Here is an 18,532-nt window from a genome sequence, read left to right as displayed (position 1 = left end):
TTTGGGACCTTGGTTCAGTCCTGGTGCCCTATATGCTCCCCAGGCAGGAGTGACCCCTGAGTGTGTGGCCAGGAGTAATCTCAGCACTGCCAGGTATGATCCCAACTTCCCCCCTCAATAAGTGGCGCCTGAGTGGTGGTAGACAGGTGGGTCTTGGCTTACGCATGACCTACCCAGGTTAGGTCCCAGAACCACATATGGTTCCCGATTCTGGCTAGAAATGATCCCTGAGCACAGAGCCAGGAATCCGCCCTAAGCACCATTGGGTGTGACCCTCAAAATCATCTGTGGAGGTTCCATATGTCCAGCTCTAGAGTGAAAATGCAAAAGGCATAGTTTTTTTTTGGCCACATCGGACTGCTCAGGGCTTACTGGCCAAAGTGCTTCCCAGAAACACCACCATGCTTATTTCAAGTGATCTGATTCCAATGAAAATCTTAATTTGAATCAATAGGTACAACTGGTGTCACATTACAGTTAACGCTTTCTGAAAGCTTCCCATTCCTATATTCCCGGAACTTTTTTTTTTTTTTTTGCTTTTTGGGTCACACCCCTGGATGCACAGGGGTTACTCCTGGTTGTACACTCAGGAATTCTGGTGGTGGCAGTGCTCAGGGGATCATATGGGATGCTGGGAATCAAACCCGGGTTGGCCATGTGCAAGGAAAATGCCCTGCCCGCTGTGCTATTGCTCCAGCCCCTATTCCTGGAACTTTTCTGAAGGCTTCCAATTCCCATATTCCTGGAAATGTGCTGATGGTCCTGTTGTCAGAGGGCCATTCTCGGAGAGGCAATAGATTTAAGTCCTGAGGGTCACTGGGTGTGGCCCAACCCCTCCACCTCCCCCACAAAAAAACTACAGTAAAGTGGCCTCAACATGGACACCAGGCTCTTTGTCTTTGTCACTGTATCACCATCATCCCGTTGTTCATCAATTTGCTTGAGCGGGTGCCAGTAACGTCTCCATTCATCCCTGTCGCGTGCTAGTGTAGCTTGATGGCGTATTGGGGGCTCTTTCAGGGTCAGGGGAATGAGGACCAGTGTTACTGTTTTTGGTATGTCAAATACGCCATGGGTAGCTTGCCAGGCTCTACCATGCCGGCGGGATACTCTCAGTAGCTTGCTGGGCTCTTTGAGAGGGACGAAGGCTTTTGGGGCGGCCTCTAATCACCTTTACAGGTGTTCCCAGGCTACCGAATGTAAACTTTGGTCGGCCGGCATGTTGTAACGATCTGCGCACTAACAAACACGCACCTGCCTGTGTCTCTGGGCAGCACCTGGGACATCAGCGGCCTCAGGTTGATCTCCTTGAGGTGGATGGCGTGTGCCCGGAGGTTGTCGAGCAGCTGGCAGTGCAGGACCCTATCGTGGAGGGTCTGTGCCAGGTCGAACACCTGCACTGAGTCCCAGATCACCCGGTGGTTGGCTGACAGCACCCACAGTGGATGAGCCACGCCTCTATGTCCGACGGTTGTCTTCATCGGCGGAGGAATTCGAGGATGACTGCAGGAAATGAGGGTTGAGACATGGGACAGCGACGAGACCACTTGGTCCCTGGCGCCCCAGATGCCCCCCGAGGAGTGAACCTTGAGTGCAGTGCAGGTGTAAGCCTTGAGCACTGCCAGATGTGGCCCCCAAACCTAAACATAAAAACCCAAAATCTGGGTGCGAAACTTAGGGTCCTCCTAGGAGCTGGGTGTTGGGGAGGGAGGGGGGAGTTAGAGCAGTGTTGGGGTTGCAGGTGCACCTGGGCTACACCCAGTGCTGCTTGACTGCTAGTCCCAGGTCGGTGCCTGAGAGTTCCCAGGGGTGCTTGAAGCCAGGGGTGGAGCCCAGAGCATCACCGTGTCACCATCCTCTCCCCAGCTCCTCACCCCTCCTGAGAGGGCTCCTCATCCCAAGGGTAGATAGAGCTGGACGGAAGCAGTAGCACTTGCTCTTCCCCTCGTGGAAACTCATCGTCCACCGGGTCCACTTTCCCTTTCTGGCCGCCACCATTCTTGATTTGCTTTCAGGTTTGGGGCCACATCCCAGGTTAGAGGCTTAGAGGCTCCACCTGGCCTGAAACTCGGAGTGGGTGATTTCTGCCCATACTCGGTGACTGCCATGCCAGGGCTTGAACCGCTGCTTCAGCTTTTTGCAACATCACCCCCGCCGGGGGCTACCTCCCTTCAACTAAATTTTGCAGCAAGGGATTGAGGGCAAATTTGCAAAATCGGGATGAAATTTGCTGCAGCAGCAGGGCCCGTGGTGCCCGCGAGGGGGCGCTGCGGTGCCGCGGCTGGGAGCTGCGCCCGCTCCACCGAATAATCCAGCTGTGGAGACTTCTTATCCCTAAGGGTGATCTTGGGGTGCTCCAAGGAGGATCTCTCCCTCTCTGCTCCCTGATAGCGTTTATCCACCTTCCTTTCCCTGCTCCCTCGCAGGGTGTGTGTGTATAACAAGCAGACTCCCCGCAGTGCGGGTGTGAGGGTTCAGAATGAGTGAGACCGTGCTTGTATTGGGGGCGTCAGTCTGTGAGTGTGTGATGTGTGTGTGTGTGTGTGTGTGTGTGTGTGAGCATGTGAGTGTGAATGCGAGTGTGCTTGTGAGAGTACGTGTGAGTGCATGTGAGTGTGAGCGAGTGAATGTTTATGTACGAGTGTGAGTGGATGTGAGTATATTTGTGTATTGAGTGTGAGTATATTTGTGAGTATGAGTGTATTTGTATGTGTGACAGAGAGAGAGAGAGAGAGTGTGTGTGTGTGTGTGTGTGTGATTAGCATATGTGTGCTTATGGGTTTTTTTCCCTGTGTTTTTTTTTTTTTTGCTTTTTTTTTGGGGGGGTCACACCCAGCGATGCTCAGGGGTTACTCCTGGCTTTGCACTCAGGAATTACTCCTGGCGGAGCTTGGGGGACCATATGGGATGTCGGGGATCGAACCCGGGTCAGCCGTGTGCAAGGCAAACGCCCTACTCGCTGTGCTATCGCTCCGGCCCCTTCCCCTGTGTTTTGAAAAACCTTCAAACTTAACAAATTGCTTTGGTGTTTTGCTGATTTATTTTTGTTGGTTGGTGTGTTGGTTTTTGCTTTTTTGAGCTACCCAGAACAGCACTTGGGCTACTCGTGTCTCTGTGCTCTGCAGTCATTCACCACCCTTGCCGGTCAGGAATCGGACCCCGGCCTCCTGCATGCAGTCCAGTACATTACATGGCTGCCTAGTTTAAAGCTATTTCAAGCTCTACTAAGGTCTATCGGAACCTACTTATCTTCACAACACACTCACATTTCCGTGGCTGGCCCAGAAATGTGCCAGAAGGATGACAGAAGCGTTTTAGACAGTGAGCGGGTACAGAGAGCCAGCAGGGAGAGAGAGACCGCCAGATCCAAAGGGACCCAGCCTGAACCAAGGCCAGTGAGCGGCGTGTCACGCTGGGGCAACTGGGACATGGTCCCCATCAACAAGCTCACCCTCCCGTGGGAAGAGGCCTCCGGGGGCCCACTGAGGCCCGCCTGCAGAGAGCCGGTCCTCCTTCGTGTTCTCCAGCCTGCAACTTCTCTTGGTCCGTTTTTCATCCTGACCCTCCAGTTCTTCCATGAAAGGGTGTCTGGGACAATTGGACAGTTAGCTCCAAAGCCAAAAAGTCACGAACCATAAATCTTTCCTGAGAGCTGCTTTCTGCGTGCATGTATGTGTTGTTTTGGCTAAACGAGGCCTCTCAGGGGCCGGAGTGATAGTGCAGCGGGGAGGGTGTTTGCCTTGCACACGGCTGACTTGGGTTCGATCCCAGAACACCTCCAGGAGCAATTACTGACTACAAAACCAGGAGTAACCCCCGAGCATTGCCGGGTGTGACCCAAAAAGCCAAAAATAAAATAAAGTAAAATAAACTGGGCCTCAGCCCCCCGGCTCCCAAGAAAAGACTTCTTCGGATCAGGGAATTTCTTTGTCTTCCTGAACTGTTCTGAAAAGTTCCAGTAAATGGTCTTTCCCCCTGCCCCCCGGGAGGATTCTATAAATATTCATTCATCAGCTGTCTCATTACTGTACAGTGGCCGCCATGCAGTCCTGTGACTAATTAATTACTGTCACTAAAATATTAAATAATGATTCATTAGGTGGTTGGAAGACTTGAAGTCCTAGATCTGAGCTGTTTTTGTTCATCAGAATAAAGGACAGGAACTCCTAGTCTTGGAAGAACAACGAGAGGAGAATTTTCCTCTGAGCTACCCAAGATGACTGAAATTCCCAAGACTGGGTCTGTAAAACTGTGAAAGTTGCCATTAGATGTGGAAGTTGTAAGCAGAAGAAATGAAAGGCTTGATTTTCTTATTTTTTAAAAATTTATTTAGTTATTTTTGGTTTGCTTTTGGGTCATACCTGGCAATGTACTCCTGGCTCTGCACTCAGGAATTATTCCTGGTGGTGCTTGGGGGACCATATGGGATGCTGGGAATCGAACCCTGGCCAGCTGCGTGCAAGGCAAATGCCCTGCCCGCTGTGCTATCGCTCCAGCTCTGGCTTTGGTTTTTTCTTTTTCTTTTTTCTTTTTTTTTTTTTTTTTGCTTTTTGGGTCATACCTGGCGATGCACAGGGGTCACTCCTGGCTCTGCACTCAGGAATCACCCCTGGCGGTGCTCAGGGGACCATATGGGATGCTGGGAATCTAACCCGGGTCGGCCGCGTGCAAGGCAAATGCCCTACCCACTGAGCTATTGCTCCAGGGGTCACTCCTGGCTCTGCACTCAGGAATTACCCCTAGCGTAATTCATATGGTCCCATTGAACCATATGGGACCATATGGGATGCTCGGAATCGAACCTGGGTTGGTAGCGTGCAAGGCAAATGCCCTACCTGCTGTGCTATATCGCTCCAGCCCCAGGTGTGGGTCACACCTGGCAATGCACAGATTTGGTTTTCTTTACAGATCCCAGGGAGCCTGGGATTGCAGGATCTGGCAGACCTGAGCGAATCTGGTCTTTGATGTTAATTTATTGGGACATGGAGCAACTTAACTTGGCTTCCTGGAGGAACGTGGAGCTATTCCTGTTGCTTTTACTCGGAAGGTTGTCATGAGGATTGCATGAAATTGCAATTTTCCCTCTCTCTTTCTCTCTCTCATTTGTTGTATTGCTCTTATAGCAACCATTTGCTTTGACCAGCTATTTTATTTATTTATTATTGATTTGTGGCGCTGGGCATGGAACCCAGAGCCTCTACACATGCAAGACAAACACTCTGACACTGAACAACAACGTGCCCCGGTCCTGGATTTACTCTGGTTTGTTTGCTTGAGGATCACACCCAGTATCATAGTTCAGAGATCAGGGATTAGCCCTGGCCGTGCTGGGGAACCATGTGGGCCTAGGGTTTAAAACTGGGGTTGGATTCCCAGCATCCCATATGGTCCCCTGAGCACCGCCAGGAGTAATTCCTTAGTGCATGAGCCAGGAGTAACCCCTGTGCATAGCCAGGTGTGACCCAAAAAGCAAAAAATATAATAATAATAAAAAAAATAAAACTGGGGTTCTCACACACAAAGCTAGCCCGCTAGTCCTTTGAGGCATCTCGTGGCTTGGACCTGATTTTACTTTTTTTTGTTCTATGTTTTTGTTTTGTTTTGTTTTGGCCACACCCGGCAAGGCTCAGGGTTCCTCCTCCTGGTTCTGCACTCAGGAATCACTCCTGGTGGTGCTCAGGGGACCATATAGGATGCCAGGGATTGAACCCAGATCGGCAGCACCCAAGGCCAGGGCCCTCCGTGCTGCACTAGCTCGCCGTGCGTTTCCCTTCCACCTTCTATAATTATTATTTTTTTGAGTGGGGCCTCTCGCAGCAGTGTCCGGGGCTGTGCTCAGGGTCACTCCTGGCAGTGCCTGGGGAAGCATCCGTAGCGCTGGGATCAAATCAGGGTCCGCTGCACGCCAGACATGGAGAGGCTGCCGCACTGGAGAGGCTGCCTGTCAAGAAACAGTTTTCTAGAACAAGAAAGAGAGGCACTTGGTTACAAAGAGCAGGCTACTGACGGGTGGGAGCTGGAGTGATCAGGAAATCTGGGGACTGGTCCCCCACATCAATATATATATATATATATATATATATATATATATATATATTTGCTTTTTGGGTCACACCCGGCAATGCACAGGGGTCACTCCTGGCTTCCTGGCTCTGCACTCAGGAATTACCCCTGGCGGTGCTCAGGGGACCACATGGGATGCTGGGAATTGAACCTGGGTTGTCCGCATGCAAGGCAAACGCCCTACCCGCTGTGCTATTGCTCCAGCCCCTCCTATGTTTATTTTTAATTTACTGATTTATTTTTGCTTTTTGGGTCACACCCGGTGGTGCACGGGAGTTACTCCTGGCTCTGCACTCAGGAATTACTCCTCGCGGTGCTTGGAGGACCATTTAGGATGCTGGGAATCGAACCCCGGTCAGCCACGTGCAAGGCAAATGCCCTACCCCCTGTGCTATCGCTCCAGTCCCCTATGTTTTATTTTATTGCAGGGGCTGAGGGGAGGGGAGTTTGGGTCACACCCTGCAATACGCAGGCTTATTCCTGGCTCTGAGCTCAGGGATTACTCCTGAAGGGGTTCGGGGGATGCTGTAAGATGTGGGGATGTAACCTGGGTCAGCTGCATGTAAGCCAAGGGCCGTAGCCTCTGCACTAGGCCTCTGCCCCGTTTCCTTTTTTAACAAGCTCCTGCCTGGAGCAGATCCTTAATTGTAATTGGGCAGGAGTTCCTTGAGGTTGCTGAGGTGTCCCGGGGCCATCCCCAGTGACCCAGAGCCTGGAAATAGGGGCCTGGTAATTGCTGAGATTGCAATACAGCGTGGCGCGGGTTCAGCGGTGCTGGGTACCACCAAGGCTTCAGCTGGTACTGCTCAGGGGAGTAGGGGATGCCAGGGAGCAAACACAGGGCCTCCCACATGGAGTGATCTGATCCGTCCTTTGAGCTATCTCCTGGGCCTTATATTTTGGCTAGTTTGTCTTTCGGGCCACACCTTGCAGCGCTCAGTGCTTCGGGGTCAGTCCCACTGGTCCTCGTCCTCAGGGGACCATATGGTACTTGGAATTGGGTCTGGACTTTTGCACTCAAAAAGCATGTGCCTACTGGACCAGCTCTTAGGCTCTGGTATCCAAATTTTAATTTTAGGTGGGGGTCATACCCAGTGGTGCTCAGGGGACCCTATATGGAGCTGGGGATTGAACCACATCAGCCTCATGCATCTCTCTGGCTTCCTTAAATCTTGTATTGTTTTGGGGCCACGCCCAGCAGTGCTCAGGACTTACTCCTGGCTATCTACTCTGGGGTCACTCCTGGTGGGCTTGGGGACCATACAGGATATCAAGGATTGATCCTGGTTTGGCCCAGTGCTAGGCAAATGCCTACCTGCTGTACTATCTATCTCTCCAGTTCCTAAAGTTTTATTTTTTTTTTAATTTTTTTGCTTTTTGGGTCACACCCGGCGATGCACAGGGGTCACTCCTGGCTCATGCACTCAGGAATCACCCCTGGCGGTGCTCAGGGGACCATATGGGATGCTGGGATTCGAACCTGGGTCGGCCACGTGCAAGGCAAACGCCCTACCCGCTGTGCTATCACTCCAGCCCCTAAAGTTTTATTTTTTGAACAGCAATATTGAGGGGAAGGTACAGAGATTTCCCATAACCCCACTTTCTCCCACATCCAGACATCCAGTTTCCCTAGTTTCCTCTCTCTCTCTCTCTCTCTCTCTCTCTCTCTCTCTCTCTCTCTCTCTCTCTTCTCCTCGGTTTTTGCGTCACAACTGACCATGCACAGGATCCAGAGTTGGGGGGTCACTCCTGGAGGTGCTCAGAGAACCATCTAGTGCCAGGATCAAACTTGGCTGCTGCATGCAAAATATGCATTCAGACTGCTGAGCTATTTTTGGCCTCTCTTTTCTTGTTTTCATAAAAACGGGATGGTGTGCGCTTTTGAAAGTGTTTGTCCATCAGCACTGCATACTGATGGCTAGAACAATGGCTTTAATGCCCACATACAGAGCACTTACAAAGTGCCAGACCGGGCATAAAGCATCGAGACTGATGCTCTATTTTCAGTGATTTTATTTCGGGTCACACCCTACAGTGCACGGGGGGGGGGGGGCATTCCCAATGCAGTGCTGGGGTGGTGGGGGGTGGTGTGGTGTGTGTCGCTCCTGTGCGCTCTGGGGACCAAGTGATGCTCCCGCGTGCAAAGCAGCACAGCAGTCCTGAGAACCACCTGCCCCGCCCTGTACCGGGGTTTGGGTGTCCGGTGGGTCCTTTCGGTAAATATCAAGCATTCACCGGGCGTTTCGGCCAAGTGCTCGGGACCCAGCGTGCAACAGTTCCTCCCGGCCTTGCAGATATCTAATTGCAATGCAGGGCGTGAACCTCCGCGCCTCGCCCGGAGAGGAGGCTCCGGCGCCGGCGAGGGGGCGCACAGCTGCTGAGGCAGAGAGGCGGCGGCGTCTCCTCCCCGAGCACCGCAGGAGGAGGCTGGGGGGCGGCGGGCGGCGGCGGGCGGAAGCGGCGGCGCAGGTGCGGCGGCGGCCGGCGCCCCGGGCTGCGGGCGGGGGGCGGGGCCGGGGCGGGGCCTGTATTGTCCGCTCCGCGGGGCATGCCGGGAGCCCCGCCCCCAGCATGGCGTCTCACTGACAGTTGGCTGCGGAGCGGCTGAGGCGGGTCCCGCGGCACAGGGCGGCGGGGCTTGCGGGACCGGGGTCTCCGGGGCCGGCGGGGCGGGAGGATGGCGGCGCGGACGGCCTAGGGCGGGGCTGCGCGGGCGAGCCGGGGCGCGGCGGCGGCCGCCATGGGCCGGTGATCGCGGCGGCTGCTCCCCCGCGCGCTCCCTGGCCGGGGCCATGGGCTCGTCGGCGGCCGCGGCGGCGGCGGCGGCGGCGGCCGACTCGGCGCAGTGGCTGTCGGTGAAGGAGGAGACCATCTTCCTGCACGACGGGCTCATCCGCGTCACCGACCTGGCCGAGCTGCCCAGCGAGATCCTCGGCGCCCCGGAGGCGGCCGACACCGACCTGGAGGTGAGGGCGCCGCCGGCCGCGTTCCCCGGGCCCGCCGCTGTCAGTCAGCCGCCGCGGCGCCGGCCGGCAGGTGTGTGCGCGCGCCGCGGCCTCGCGGGGGGCGTCCGCGTCGCCGCTCGCGCCCCGGGACCCGCCCGCCGAGGCGGCGCCCCCGCCGCAGCCCCCCGGGCCGGCAGCCGGCGGGGTCCGGGCGGGGCCGCCGGGCCTTTGTCAGCGCGGCGGGCGGCGTGGCCCGGGCGCGCCCCCCGCCCCCCGCGCCCGGGGCCGCGACGCCCCGCTAGGTGGGGGCCACCGCCGCGGCAGGTGTCCGGGGTGTCGCCCGCCGGCGCTCCCGGCCTGACGCTCTGCCTGAGGAGGTGGCGTGTGCGTGCGTGCGTGTGTGTGCGTGTGTGTGTGTGCCTGTGCGTGTGTGCCAGTGCGTGCGTGTGTGCTTGTGTGTGTGTGCGCGCGCGTGTGTTTTTTTGTGTGCGCGTGTGCTTGTGCGCGCGCGTGTGCACTTGTGTGTGCGTGTGTATGCTTGTGTGTGCGCGTGTGTGCGCGTGTATGCTTGTGTGTGCGTGTGTGTGTGTGTGTCTGTCGTGATGATGGGCCGAGCCTCGACGTCGCGAGCAGGCCCGGAGGCAGCGCGAGGCACCTTTTGTGCCCTGCGGCTCGGCGTTTGCGGAGCCGGGTTCCAGCCCCGCGGTCGCCGCGGCGGCCTGAGCCCCAGGGGCGCGATGCGGACTCTGTGTGCATGCGTGTGTGCGTGCGTGTGTGAGTGTGTGTGCGTGCGTGAGAATATGTGCTTGTGTGAGTGTGTGCGTGAGAATGTGTGTGCGTGTGTGCGTGCGTGAGAATATGTGCGTGTGTGCGTGTGTGAGTGTGTGTGCGTGAGAATGTGTGTGCGTGTGTGCGCGCGTGTGCGCTGTGCGCGCGCCTGGAGGCCGAGGCGTTCGCGTTCGGAACTCTTGCTAATTGACGGATGTGACAGGCCGCCCACGGGCTGGGGGCGCGTGGGGGGCGCCGGGAGGGAGACCTGGGCGGCGGGGAATCCCGGATGTCTGGGAGGGCCCGGTCGGCCGGGCCAGGGGTGCCGCCGCCGGCGCCTCCGCATTGGGCGGCTCTCAAGTGGACTGGCTTTGTTCCCTGGAGACGGGTCGAAGGTCACGGCCCCGACCACGCGAGTCTGTAAAATTCACTGGGGGGATTAAAAGGCACCGGAGTAGTAGAAAATTCCTGAGGTATTATATTAGCTCCCTTCCCGTCTTCTGTTTTTTTTTCTTCTTCTTTTTCCTTTTTTTTTTTTTTTGCCACACCCGGCAGTGCTCAGGATTACTTCAGGCCCAGTGCTCACGGAAGGCATCACTTCTGACGTGGTCCCGGGACCCGTGTGGGCTGCCAGGGTGGTGGCCTCGTGGCCGGGTCAGCGCCGTGCAGGGCAAGCGCCCTCCCGCTGTGCTATCTCTCCGACCCAGCCCTGGGTTGGCGCTCTGCCTGTTTGTAAATGCAATGTGCTTGTCAGCCCTTTCCGCTGGAAAGGGAGTTTGAAAGAACCTCTTTGGCCTAGTCAGTTTGTTTGGGGTGGGGGTGCTCGCCCGGGGTGAGGTTTGGGCCACATTTGCCTGTAGGTGCTCAGGGCTTACTCCTGACTCTGGGTTCAGGGATCAGGGATCACTCCCGGCCGGGCCAGGGTACCAAAGGGGTGCCGTGGATAGAGCCCTGGTCCGCCACGGGCAAGGCAAGTGCCCTACTGATGTGGCCTGGGTTAGATTGGGTGCCAGGGATCTAACCCAGGGCACATCGGTTTAAAGAAAAATATTAGGCAATAGTACAGCTGGTAGGGCGACCTTTCATGCCACAAGGACCTGGGTTCAATACCGACATCCCACATGTTCCCTTGAGCAAGCCAGGAGTGATTCTTGAGTGCAGAGCTAGGAGTAAGCTCTCAGCAGGACTGGGTGTGACCCCCCAAAAAAAATTAACAAGAAACTTTTTTTAAAATTATGTTCGGACCAAGTAATATGTGATTGGAGATCCTGCGCGGGGAGGGAGATGCGTGCTGAAAGTAGACTAGAGACTGAACAGGATGGCCACTCAATACCCCTATTGCAAACCACAACACCCAAAAGGAAAGAGAGGTATCAAATTGGAATGCCCTGACACAGAGGTGGGGTGGGGGGATGGGATTGGGGGGGTGGGAGGGATACTGGGTTCATTGGTGGTGGAGGGATGGGCTCTCAAACATTGTATGAGGGAAAAACAAGCACGAAAATGTGTGAATCTGTAACTGTACCCTGTGACTCACTAATTAAAAAGATAAATAAAGTTAAATAATAAAAAAATGTTTACAATTATAATATACAGAAAAAAATAAAATTTTGTTCGGGCTTCTCAGAAACCATTACGTGATAAACATTTATGACTGAAGAGTAGAATAAATAATGTTATTTCTTGCCATTGGCTCTACCAGCTTCAGCATATCAGGAGATATGGATAGCTAAAAAAAGCAGTAACAAGTCTCACAATGGAGATGTTACTGGTGCCCGTTCGAGTGAATTGTTGAGCAACGGGATGACAGTGATGACAGTGATGGATAGCAAAGAATGCTTTAGTTGGGCCAGGGTGATAGTACAGCAGGTAGGGTATTTGCTTTACACACGGCCGACCTGAGTTTGATCCCTGGCATCCCATATGGTCCCCCAAGCACCGCCAGGAGTAATTCCTAAGTGCAGAGCCAGGAGCATGGCTGGGTGTGACCCAAAAAGAGAAAAAATGTTTTTGTTTTTGTGGCTATTGGATTTGTGCTTGTGTGGGTAATTCACATGGAATAATTCAGTAATAATATTATCGATAAGGTGTCTGTGTCATGCAACAGCTTAGTAACTTCTGAAGGGAAATTGGTAGTTAAATATTGTTGTCAGTTGTAACAAGTGTAAATATCCACCCATTGGACAGATGAGGCAGGTAAAGTCTTAGGTGTGCCGTTTGCCCATCATTACAGAGCCTGGGCCCAGGCCTGTTGGTCTCAAACACAGCAGCCGAGAATCATAAGCTGCTCCTCCCAGGCATGTGTGTATAAGACTCATCTTCTGGATTATTTTCAATTTAGTGACTTGTTAAAGATCACTGTATTGGGGCTGGAGCAATAGCACGACGGGTAGGGTGTTTGCCTTGCACGCGGCTGACCCGGGTTCGATTCCCAGCATCCCATGTGGTTCCCCTGAGCACCGCCAGTAGTGATTCCTGAGTGCAGAGCCAGGAGTAACCCCTGTGCATTGCCAGGTGTGACCCAAAAAGCAAAAAAAAAAAAAAAAAAAAAAAGAAAAAAAGATCACTGTATCACTGTATCACTGTCATCCCATTGCTCATCGATTTGCTCGAGTGGGCACCACTCTGCATTGTGAGATCTGTTGCTGTTTTTGGCATATCTAATACCCCACGGGTAGCTTGCCAGGTTCTGCTGTACGGGCAAGATATTCTCAGTAGCTTGCCGGGCTCTCCGAGAGGGACGAAGGAATCGAACCCAGGTCAGCCACGTGCAAGGCAAATGTCCTACCCACTGTGCTATCACTCCAGCCTTTATACATACATAATAAATAAATACATAATACCTTTACCTTTTTTTTTGCTTTTTGGGTCACACCCAGCGATGCTCAGGGGTTACTCCTGGCTTTGCACTCAGGAATTACTCCTGGCGGTGCTTGGGGGACCATATGGGATGCCGGGGATTGAACCTGGGTCGGCCGCGTCAAGGCGAACGCCCTACCCGCTGTGCTATCGCTCTGGCCCCACATACCTTTATCTTTAGTTCTCACTGGAGGCCTGTTTTTTTGCTTGTGTTTGGTTCACATCAGGTTGCACTCAGGGGCAACTCCTCGTGGACCATTCTGGATGCCAGGGACCTAACGCCAGTCTCCGACATGCAAAGCATGAACTCAGCCCGTCGGCTATCTCTCTAGTTTCTTAGTTTTATTTAGTTTTGGTTTGGGGGCCACACCCGGCAGTGCTCAGGGCTTACCCTTGGCTCTGCATTCAGGAATTAGTCCTGGCAGTGCTTGGGGGACCATATGGGATGTCGGGGATTGAACTCAATTTGGCCGTGTGCAAGGCAAATGCCCTCCCCGCTGTACTGTCACTAGGGTTCTTGGCCCCTTCATTTAAATATTTGAAGAAGATAAGAAGTTCATCAGTTTTCTGAAAATTTTTGAAATGCTGTTATCCGTTATGAAGTCCGCTCACAGTGAGTGTACGCGTGAAGCCCACTCATGAAGACACAGTCCTCTCCGGGGAACATTGGCATTTGGCACAGGATATTGTCACATCATTGGAATCCTTCATATAATGAACGTGGCTCCTGAGAGAGACTCCCTCAGCTCCGTCATGGTTGGCAGCCTTGCTGCTTAAGATTGCGTCAACTGCAACTTCAGAACAAGGGTCGGAGTAATGCCACAATGGGTAGGGCGTTTGCCTTCCACGTAGCCAACCTGAGTTTGATCCTCGGCATCCCATATAGTTCCCTGGGCACTGCCCAGATTCCATCCTTGGCATCCCATGTTGGTCCCCTGAGCACCGCCAGGAGTAACTCCTGGGTACAGAGCCAGCAGTAGCCCCTGAGCACTACCAGGTGTGGCCCAAAAACAAAACAAAAAAATTCTTCAGAATGAGGTTTGCACATGGGTTCAATCCCCGATGTCCCATATGGTCCCCTGAGCGCCACCAGCAGTAGCTCCTGAGTGGAGAGCCAGGAATAACCTCTGAGTAACCCCTTTGCTGGATGTGACCCAAAAAGCCAAAAAAAAAAAAAATTTCAGAACTGAAGTCTGGAGCTAATACAGTGGTTAGGGTGCATGCCTCATGGGCCTGGACTTGATCCCTGGCTCCACGTGACCTGCTGAGCGTCACTGGGTGTAGCCCTGGAGATCTGATGGCCTTTGTCATGGGAGCGCCCAAGGAGCACAGGGAGGAGGAAAGAAAATATGTTTATAGGCCAAACACTAGTTTTTATTTTATTGGGAGGATATAGACAATAATAACTTTTTTTTTCTTTTTTAAATTTACCCCCAAATAATAAGTACTGTGTCACCGGGTTAGGAGTAGGGAAGGGACTCTGTTTTACCTAGGGTAACAGGATAGGAAAGCCCAGAGTGGCTTTTGGTCAGCGGCCTGAAGAACACGTAGTCCATGGCAGTTGGCAAGAGTGTCCCAGAAGACCAGAAGAACCTGTCTTGCTGGGGTTGGCCGCCTGCAAGTGTCCTTAACCCTTGTGCTGTCTCTCTGGCTTCAACAAATCAACTATTAATTGAATTTTGCATTACCTTGAACCTTAGTGGTTTTTTTTTTTTTTTTTTGGTGTCGCACCTGGCCATGCACAGGGGTTACTCCTGGCTCATGCACTCAGGAATTACTCCTGGCCATGCTCGGGGGACCCTATGGGATGCTGGGAATCAAACCCCGTTTGGCCCCGTGCAAGGCAGATGCCCTCCCCACTGTGCTGTCACTCCAGCCCCTTTGTTATTTGTGGGTCATACCTTGCAGAGCTCGCTGTCACTCTGCCTTTCCCCTGGGGACCATGTGGTGCTCCAGGGAGCCTGGGGCTCCTGCATGTAAAACATGCACTCTAGTCCTTTGAGCCATTTCCCCAACCCCTTTTATTTTGTTTTTATTGCTTACTCTTCCCTTCCCTTTCATTGTTCAGTGCTTGCATACTTGGTTGTAGTGATGTGATGTGCAGGTTTTTTTCCTTATTTTTTTGAGGGGGTCACACCCAGAAATGCTTAGGGGTTACTCCTGGCACTGCACTTAGGAATTATTCCTGGCGGTGCTCAGGGACCCTATGGGATGCCGGGGATCGAAACTGGGTCGGCTGTGTGCAAGGCAAACGCCCTCCCCGCTGTGCTAGTGCTCCGGCCCCGAGATTTGCAGGTTTTGTGGTTGCACAGTGCGGGGTGGCCCTGGCTGGCGGGATGGTGCTGGGGGATAGAATGCCCAACAGTTCAAGGGCCCGGACATGAATGTACGTGATAGCTTTATATTTGTGTTTTCCCCCAAACCGGAAATAATCGAAGTGTCCATCCACGGGTCAGTGGATAAGTAAGAGTTGTATACCTATCCTCTGGAAACTGCTCAGCAACAGAGGAATAAAGGAACAAACCATGTTCCTGACAACCCGGCCAATGCTGAGTAGAAGGAGCCAGACGAACAAGTGCATATGTAAACTTTCCTCGTACGAAATTCTAGAAAAAGCCAGCTAATCTATAGCCTTAGGGAGGGGACCAGTGGTTGGGGAGGAGGAAGCCGGAGTGCATGCTTTAAGTGTGGTGACGGTTTCGTGGTCGTGTATCTGTCAGCATCAGACTCGTCAGACTGTGTGTGTGTTGACAGTATGTGCAACTGACCGTATGGCCGTTAGACTTCAGTAAGGGAAACTGCCACATACTCTCAAATGGGCTCAGTGAGACAAAGGGACAGTGAGCTGGCAGGATTGACACGTTTTGTTGTAAAATTAGAATGAAGTACCTGGGGGACTGTGGGAGACGTTGTGACCTCAAGGTTCAGGTCAAGTGTTGAAAGTCTAACCGGGATCAAAATTCTTACTTTGTCCTGCAGTCTCCGTGACCCAGGGCAGGTTCCGTGCTTTTGTTGGTAATCCCTGCTTTCTGCATTGCCACATCTCGGTCGTCATTGTCACCACCTCTATGCGCACGACTTCAGCATCAGCGATACTGTATGCCAGGCTCTGGGCTAAGCGCTCCACAATGATTTCGTCCTCACAGAAATCTTTCGAGGTTGATATTGTCCTTCTCTTCATAACGTCGGTTGTAAGACTGAGGCTGAAGGGGCCAGAGCGATAGCACAGGGGGGAGGGTGTTTGCCTTGCACGCCACCGACCCGGATTCAATCCCTAGCATCCTATATGATCCCCCGAGCACCGCCAGGAGTGATTCTTGGGTTCTGATCCAGGAGTCACCCCTGATCATCTCTGGGTTTGACTCAAAAAGCCCCTCCCCCCCAAATAAAGGCCTGAGACTGAAATAGATCCGATTCAAGCTCAGGCTTTAGAATCCCCACAGGGCGCCGGGACATTGTACAGCGGGGAGGGTGTTTGCCTTGCATGCAGCCTGCCTGGGTTCCATCCCCAGCATCCCATATGGTCCCCCGAGCACCGCCAGGAGTGATTCTAGAGTATAGAGCTAGGAGTAACCCCTGAGCATTGCTGGGTGTGGCCCCAAAACCAAAACAGCCCCCCCCCAGACCCTCATGGATCGGGGGATATAGGTGAAGGGGAGGCCTTAGTACAGCTTGTGTAGGGCGCTTGTCTCACGCAGCCAACTCAGGCTCAATTCCTGGCACCACATAGTCTCTGAGCCTTGCTCAGTGATCCCTGAGCACCATCAGTGGGGCTCCCTCCAGAAAATTCCTTCCTGGGGGCTGGAGAGATAATACAGGGCAGCAGTGATCACAGTTCAGTCCTTAGCACAACATATGGTCCCCTGCACACTGCCAGTCCAATTGGACTAGAGCGATAGCACAGCGGGTAGGGAGTTTGCCTTGCACGTGGCTGACCCAGGTTCAATTCCTCCGTCCCTCTTGGAGAGCCCGGCAAGCTACCGAGAGTATCCCGCCCGCATGGCAGAGCCTGGCAAGCTACCGGTGGCATATTCGATATGCCAAACACAGTAACATCAGGTCTCACAATGGAGACGTTACTGGTGCCTGCTCGAGCAAATCGATGAACAACGGGATGGCAGTGCTACAGTGCTACACACTGTCCCAGGGTTCCCTCCTGAGCACAGAGCCAGGAATGGTCCCTGAGCACTACTGCGTGTGGCCCACGATTGCCCAAAACAATTTCTTACAGGACTGTCTAATCATCTGTCAGAGAAGGACCCTGATAGGGTTAGTCTAAGGACTGCATTCGAATGGATGTGGTTCCGTGTCTCCTACACAGACCTCCTTTAGAAACTGCAGTTACTGGAAACATGCATATTTATTTAGCTGCCCAATGTATAGAAAAGCTCGATTGTCCCATTAACACAGTTCTTTCTGTAGCAGAGGATAGCGGAGTAGTGTTTGTTGTTGTTCTTCTGTTCTTGCTGAAATTTTGTTCCCAATTTGCTGGCAGTACGGTGAGGCAATAGTCTTCATTTCAGTTTTCCTCCAGTTGCCTGCCTAAGATCATACTAAATAAATCAGTTTTGATTCTTATCTCTCTTCTTGGTTGCCACATTGATGGGTACAAGATACCACCTGGCGCCGTGGGCTGGTGGGGAATTCACCTTGCATCTGTCATTTCCTGAGTCTTAAGGGACCTGGGGACAATGGGGAAGTCAATTCCTGAAAGAGTCTGTGCTTTCCTCTCCCTCCCTGGCTTTGCTTCTTGTTTTACCAGGAACACTTGAGCCCCTTTGTAAGATAAGTTTGCTCGGTAGACTTAAATGTGAATGACAGCAGGTGGACAGTGAAGGACAAATGCCTCCTTATCTCAAGGAGAGGAATGCTACTTTGATCCTATTTGTTTGGGGGAGATTCCTCCCCAGCGGCACCGGGCCCCGGGGGCCACTCCTGCCTGGTGACACTCCTGCACTCCTGGTAGTACAGGCCTGATGGCTTACCTCCAGGGCCTGGTGATGCTGGGGCCGGCAGGGCCACACCTGAGGGTACCAGGGATACTCACTGGGAGTGAGCTGGGGGTCTCCTGCCCTCAAATCACGCATCTGCGATTATATTTTAGACTGTGTGTGGTGTCAGGCATTGAACCTGGGTTGGCTGCACGGGGCAAGCACCCTACACAAGCTGCGCTCTTGGCTTCTCCCCATGCACACACCCCTGCCCTCATGAGAATTCGTTTTGTTTTGTTTTGTTGGGCCACACCCAGCGATGCTCAGAGGTTACTCCTGGGTCCGCACTCCATTCCTTGCAGTGCTCTGGGGACCATATGATCCATATCTCCTTTGCCCCTGACTGCATTTTTATTTTATTTTATTTTATTTTATTTTATCTTTTGTGGTTAAAAAAAAAAAAAATCCCTGAGCTTAGAGCTGGGAGTAAGCCCTAAGCACAAAGGAGTTACGGCCCAAAGACCAAAAAAGAAAAAAAAAATCCGAAAGATCACTTTTTGGTTTTGCTTTTGGGCTACATCTGGTGGTGCTCAGGGATTACTCCTGGTTCTGTGCTCAGATATCAGTCATGGCCGGCTCAGAGAACCATATGGGGTGCCAGGGATTGAACCTGGGTCAGCCACGTGCATGGCAAACGCCCTACCACTATACTACCCACTTTGGCTCAGACGATCATATTTTTGGGGTGTGTGGGTTTGCAGGCAGGTGACCCTGGTTTAATCCCCGTCACCACATGTGGTCCCCTGAGCACTCTCCCTTTGAGCAGAGAGTCAGGAGCAGCCCTAAGCTCCACTGGTTGTGGCCCCAACACCTTAGCATTCACACGAAGTTGTCTTTGTAGTTCGAATGGGTGCCCTGCCGGGAAGTTTGTTCATGTGGAGGGTTGTCAGGACTAATAAGCCTTTG

General features: G+C 53.2%; 1 protein-coding gene across 7 annotated transcripts in view; it reads left to right on the top strand.

Annotated features, from left to right (window-relative positions):
- Positions 1–8,762: 8,762 nt before the first annotated feature.
- The window catches only part of HECTD4 (HECT domain E3 ubiquitin protein ligase 4), a 158,912-nt gene continuing 149,142 nt past the window's right edge, over positions 8,763–18,532 (top strand). For all 7 annotated transcript variants that reach the window (XM_055147412.1, XM_055147408.1, XM_055147411.1 and 4 more), the window contains exon 1: positions 8,763–9,029. In XM_055147412.1, coding sequence (XP_055003387.1) covers positions 8,856–9,029 — 174 coding nt within the window. In that variant the 5' untranslated portion in view covers positions 8,763–8,855. The remainder of the gene's footprint in view (positions 9,030–18,532) is intronic.

This window comes from Sorex araneus, chromosome 9, assembly GCF_027595985.1.
Source record: "Sorex araneus isolate mSorAra2 chromosome 9, mSorAra2.pri, whole genome shotgun sequence".
Taxonomy (NCBI): Eukaryota; Metazoa; Chordata; class Mammalia; order Eulipotyphla; family Soricidae; genus Sorex; species Sorex araneus.
Note: the sequence above shows the minus strand (reverse complement) of the source record. Positions and strands in the feature narration are given on the sequence as shown.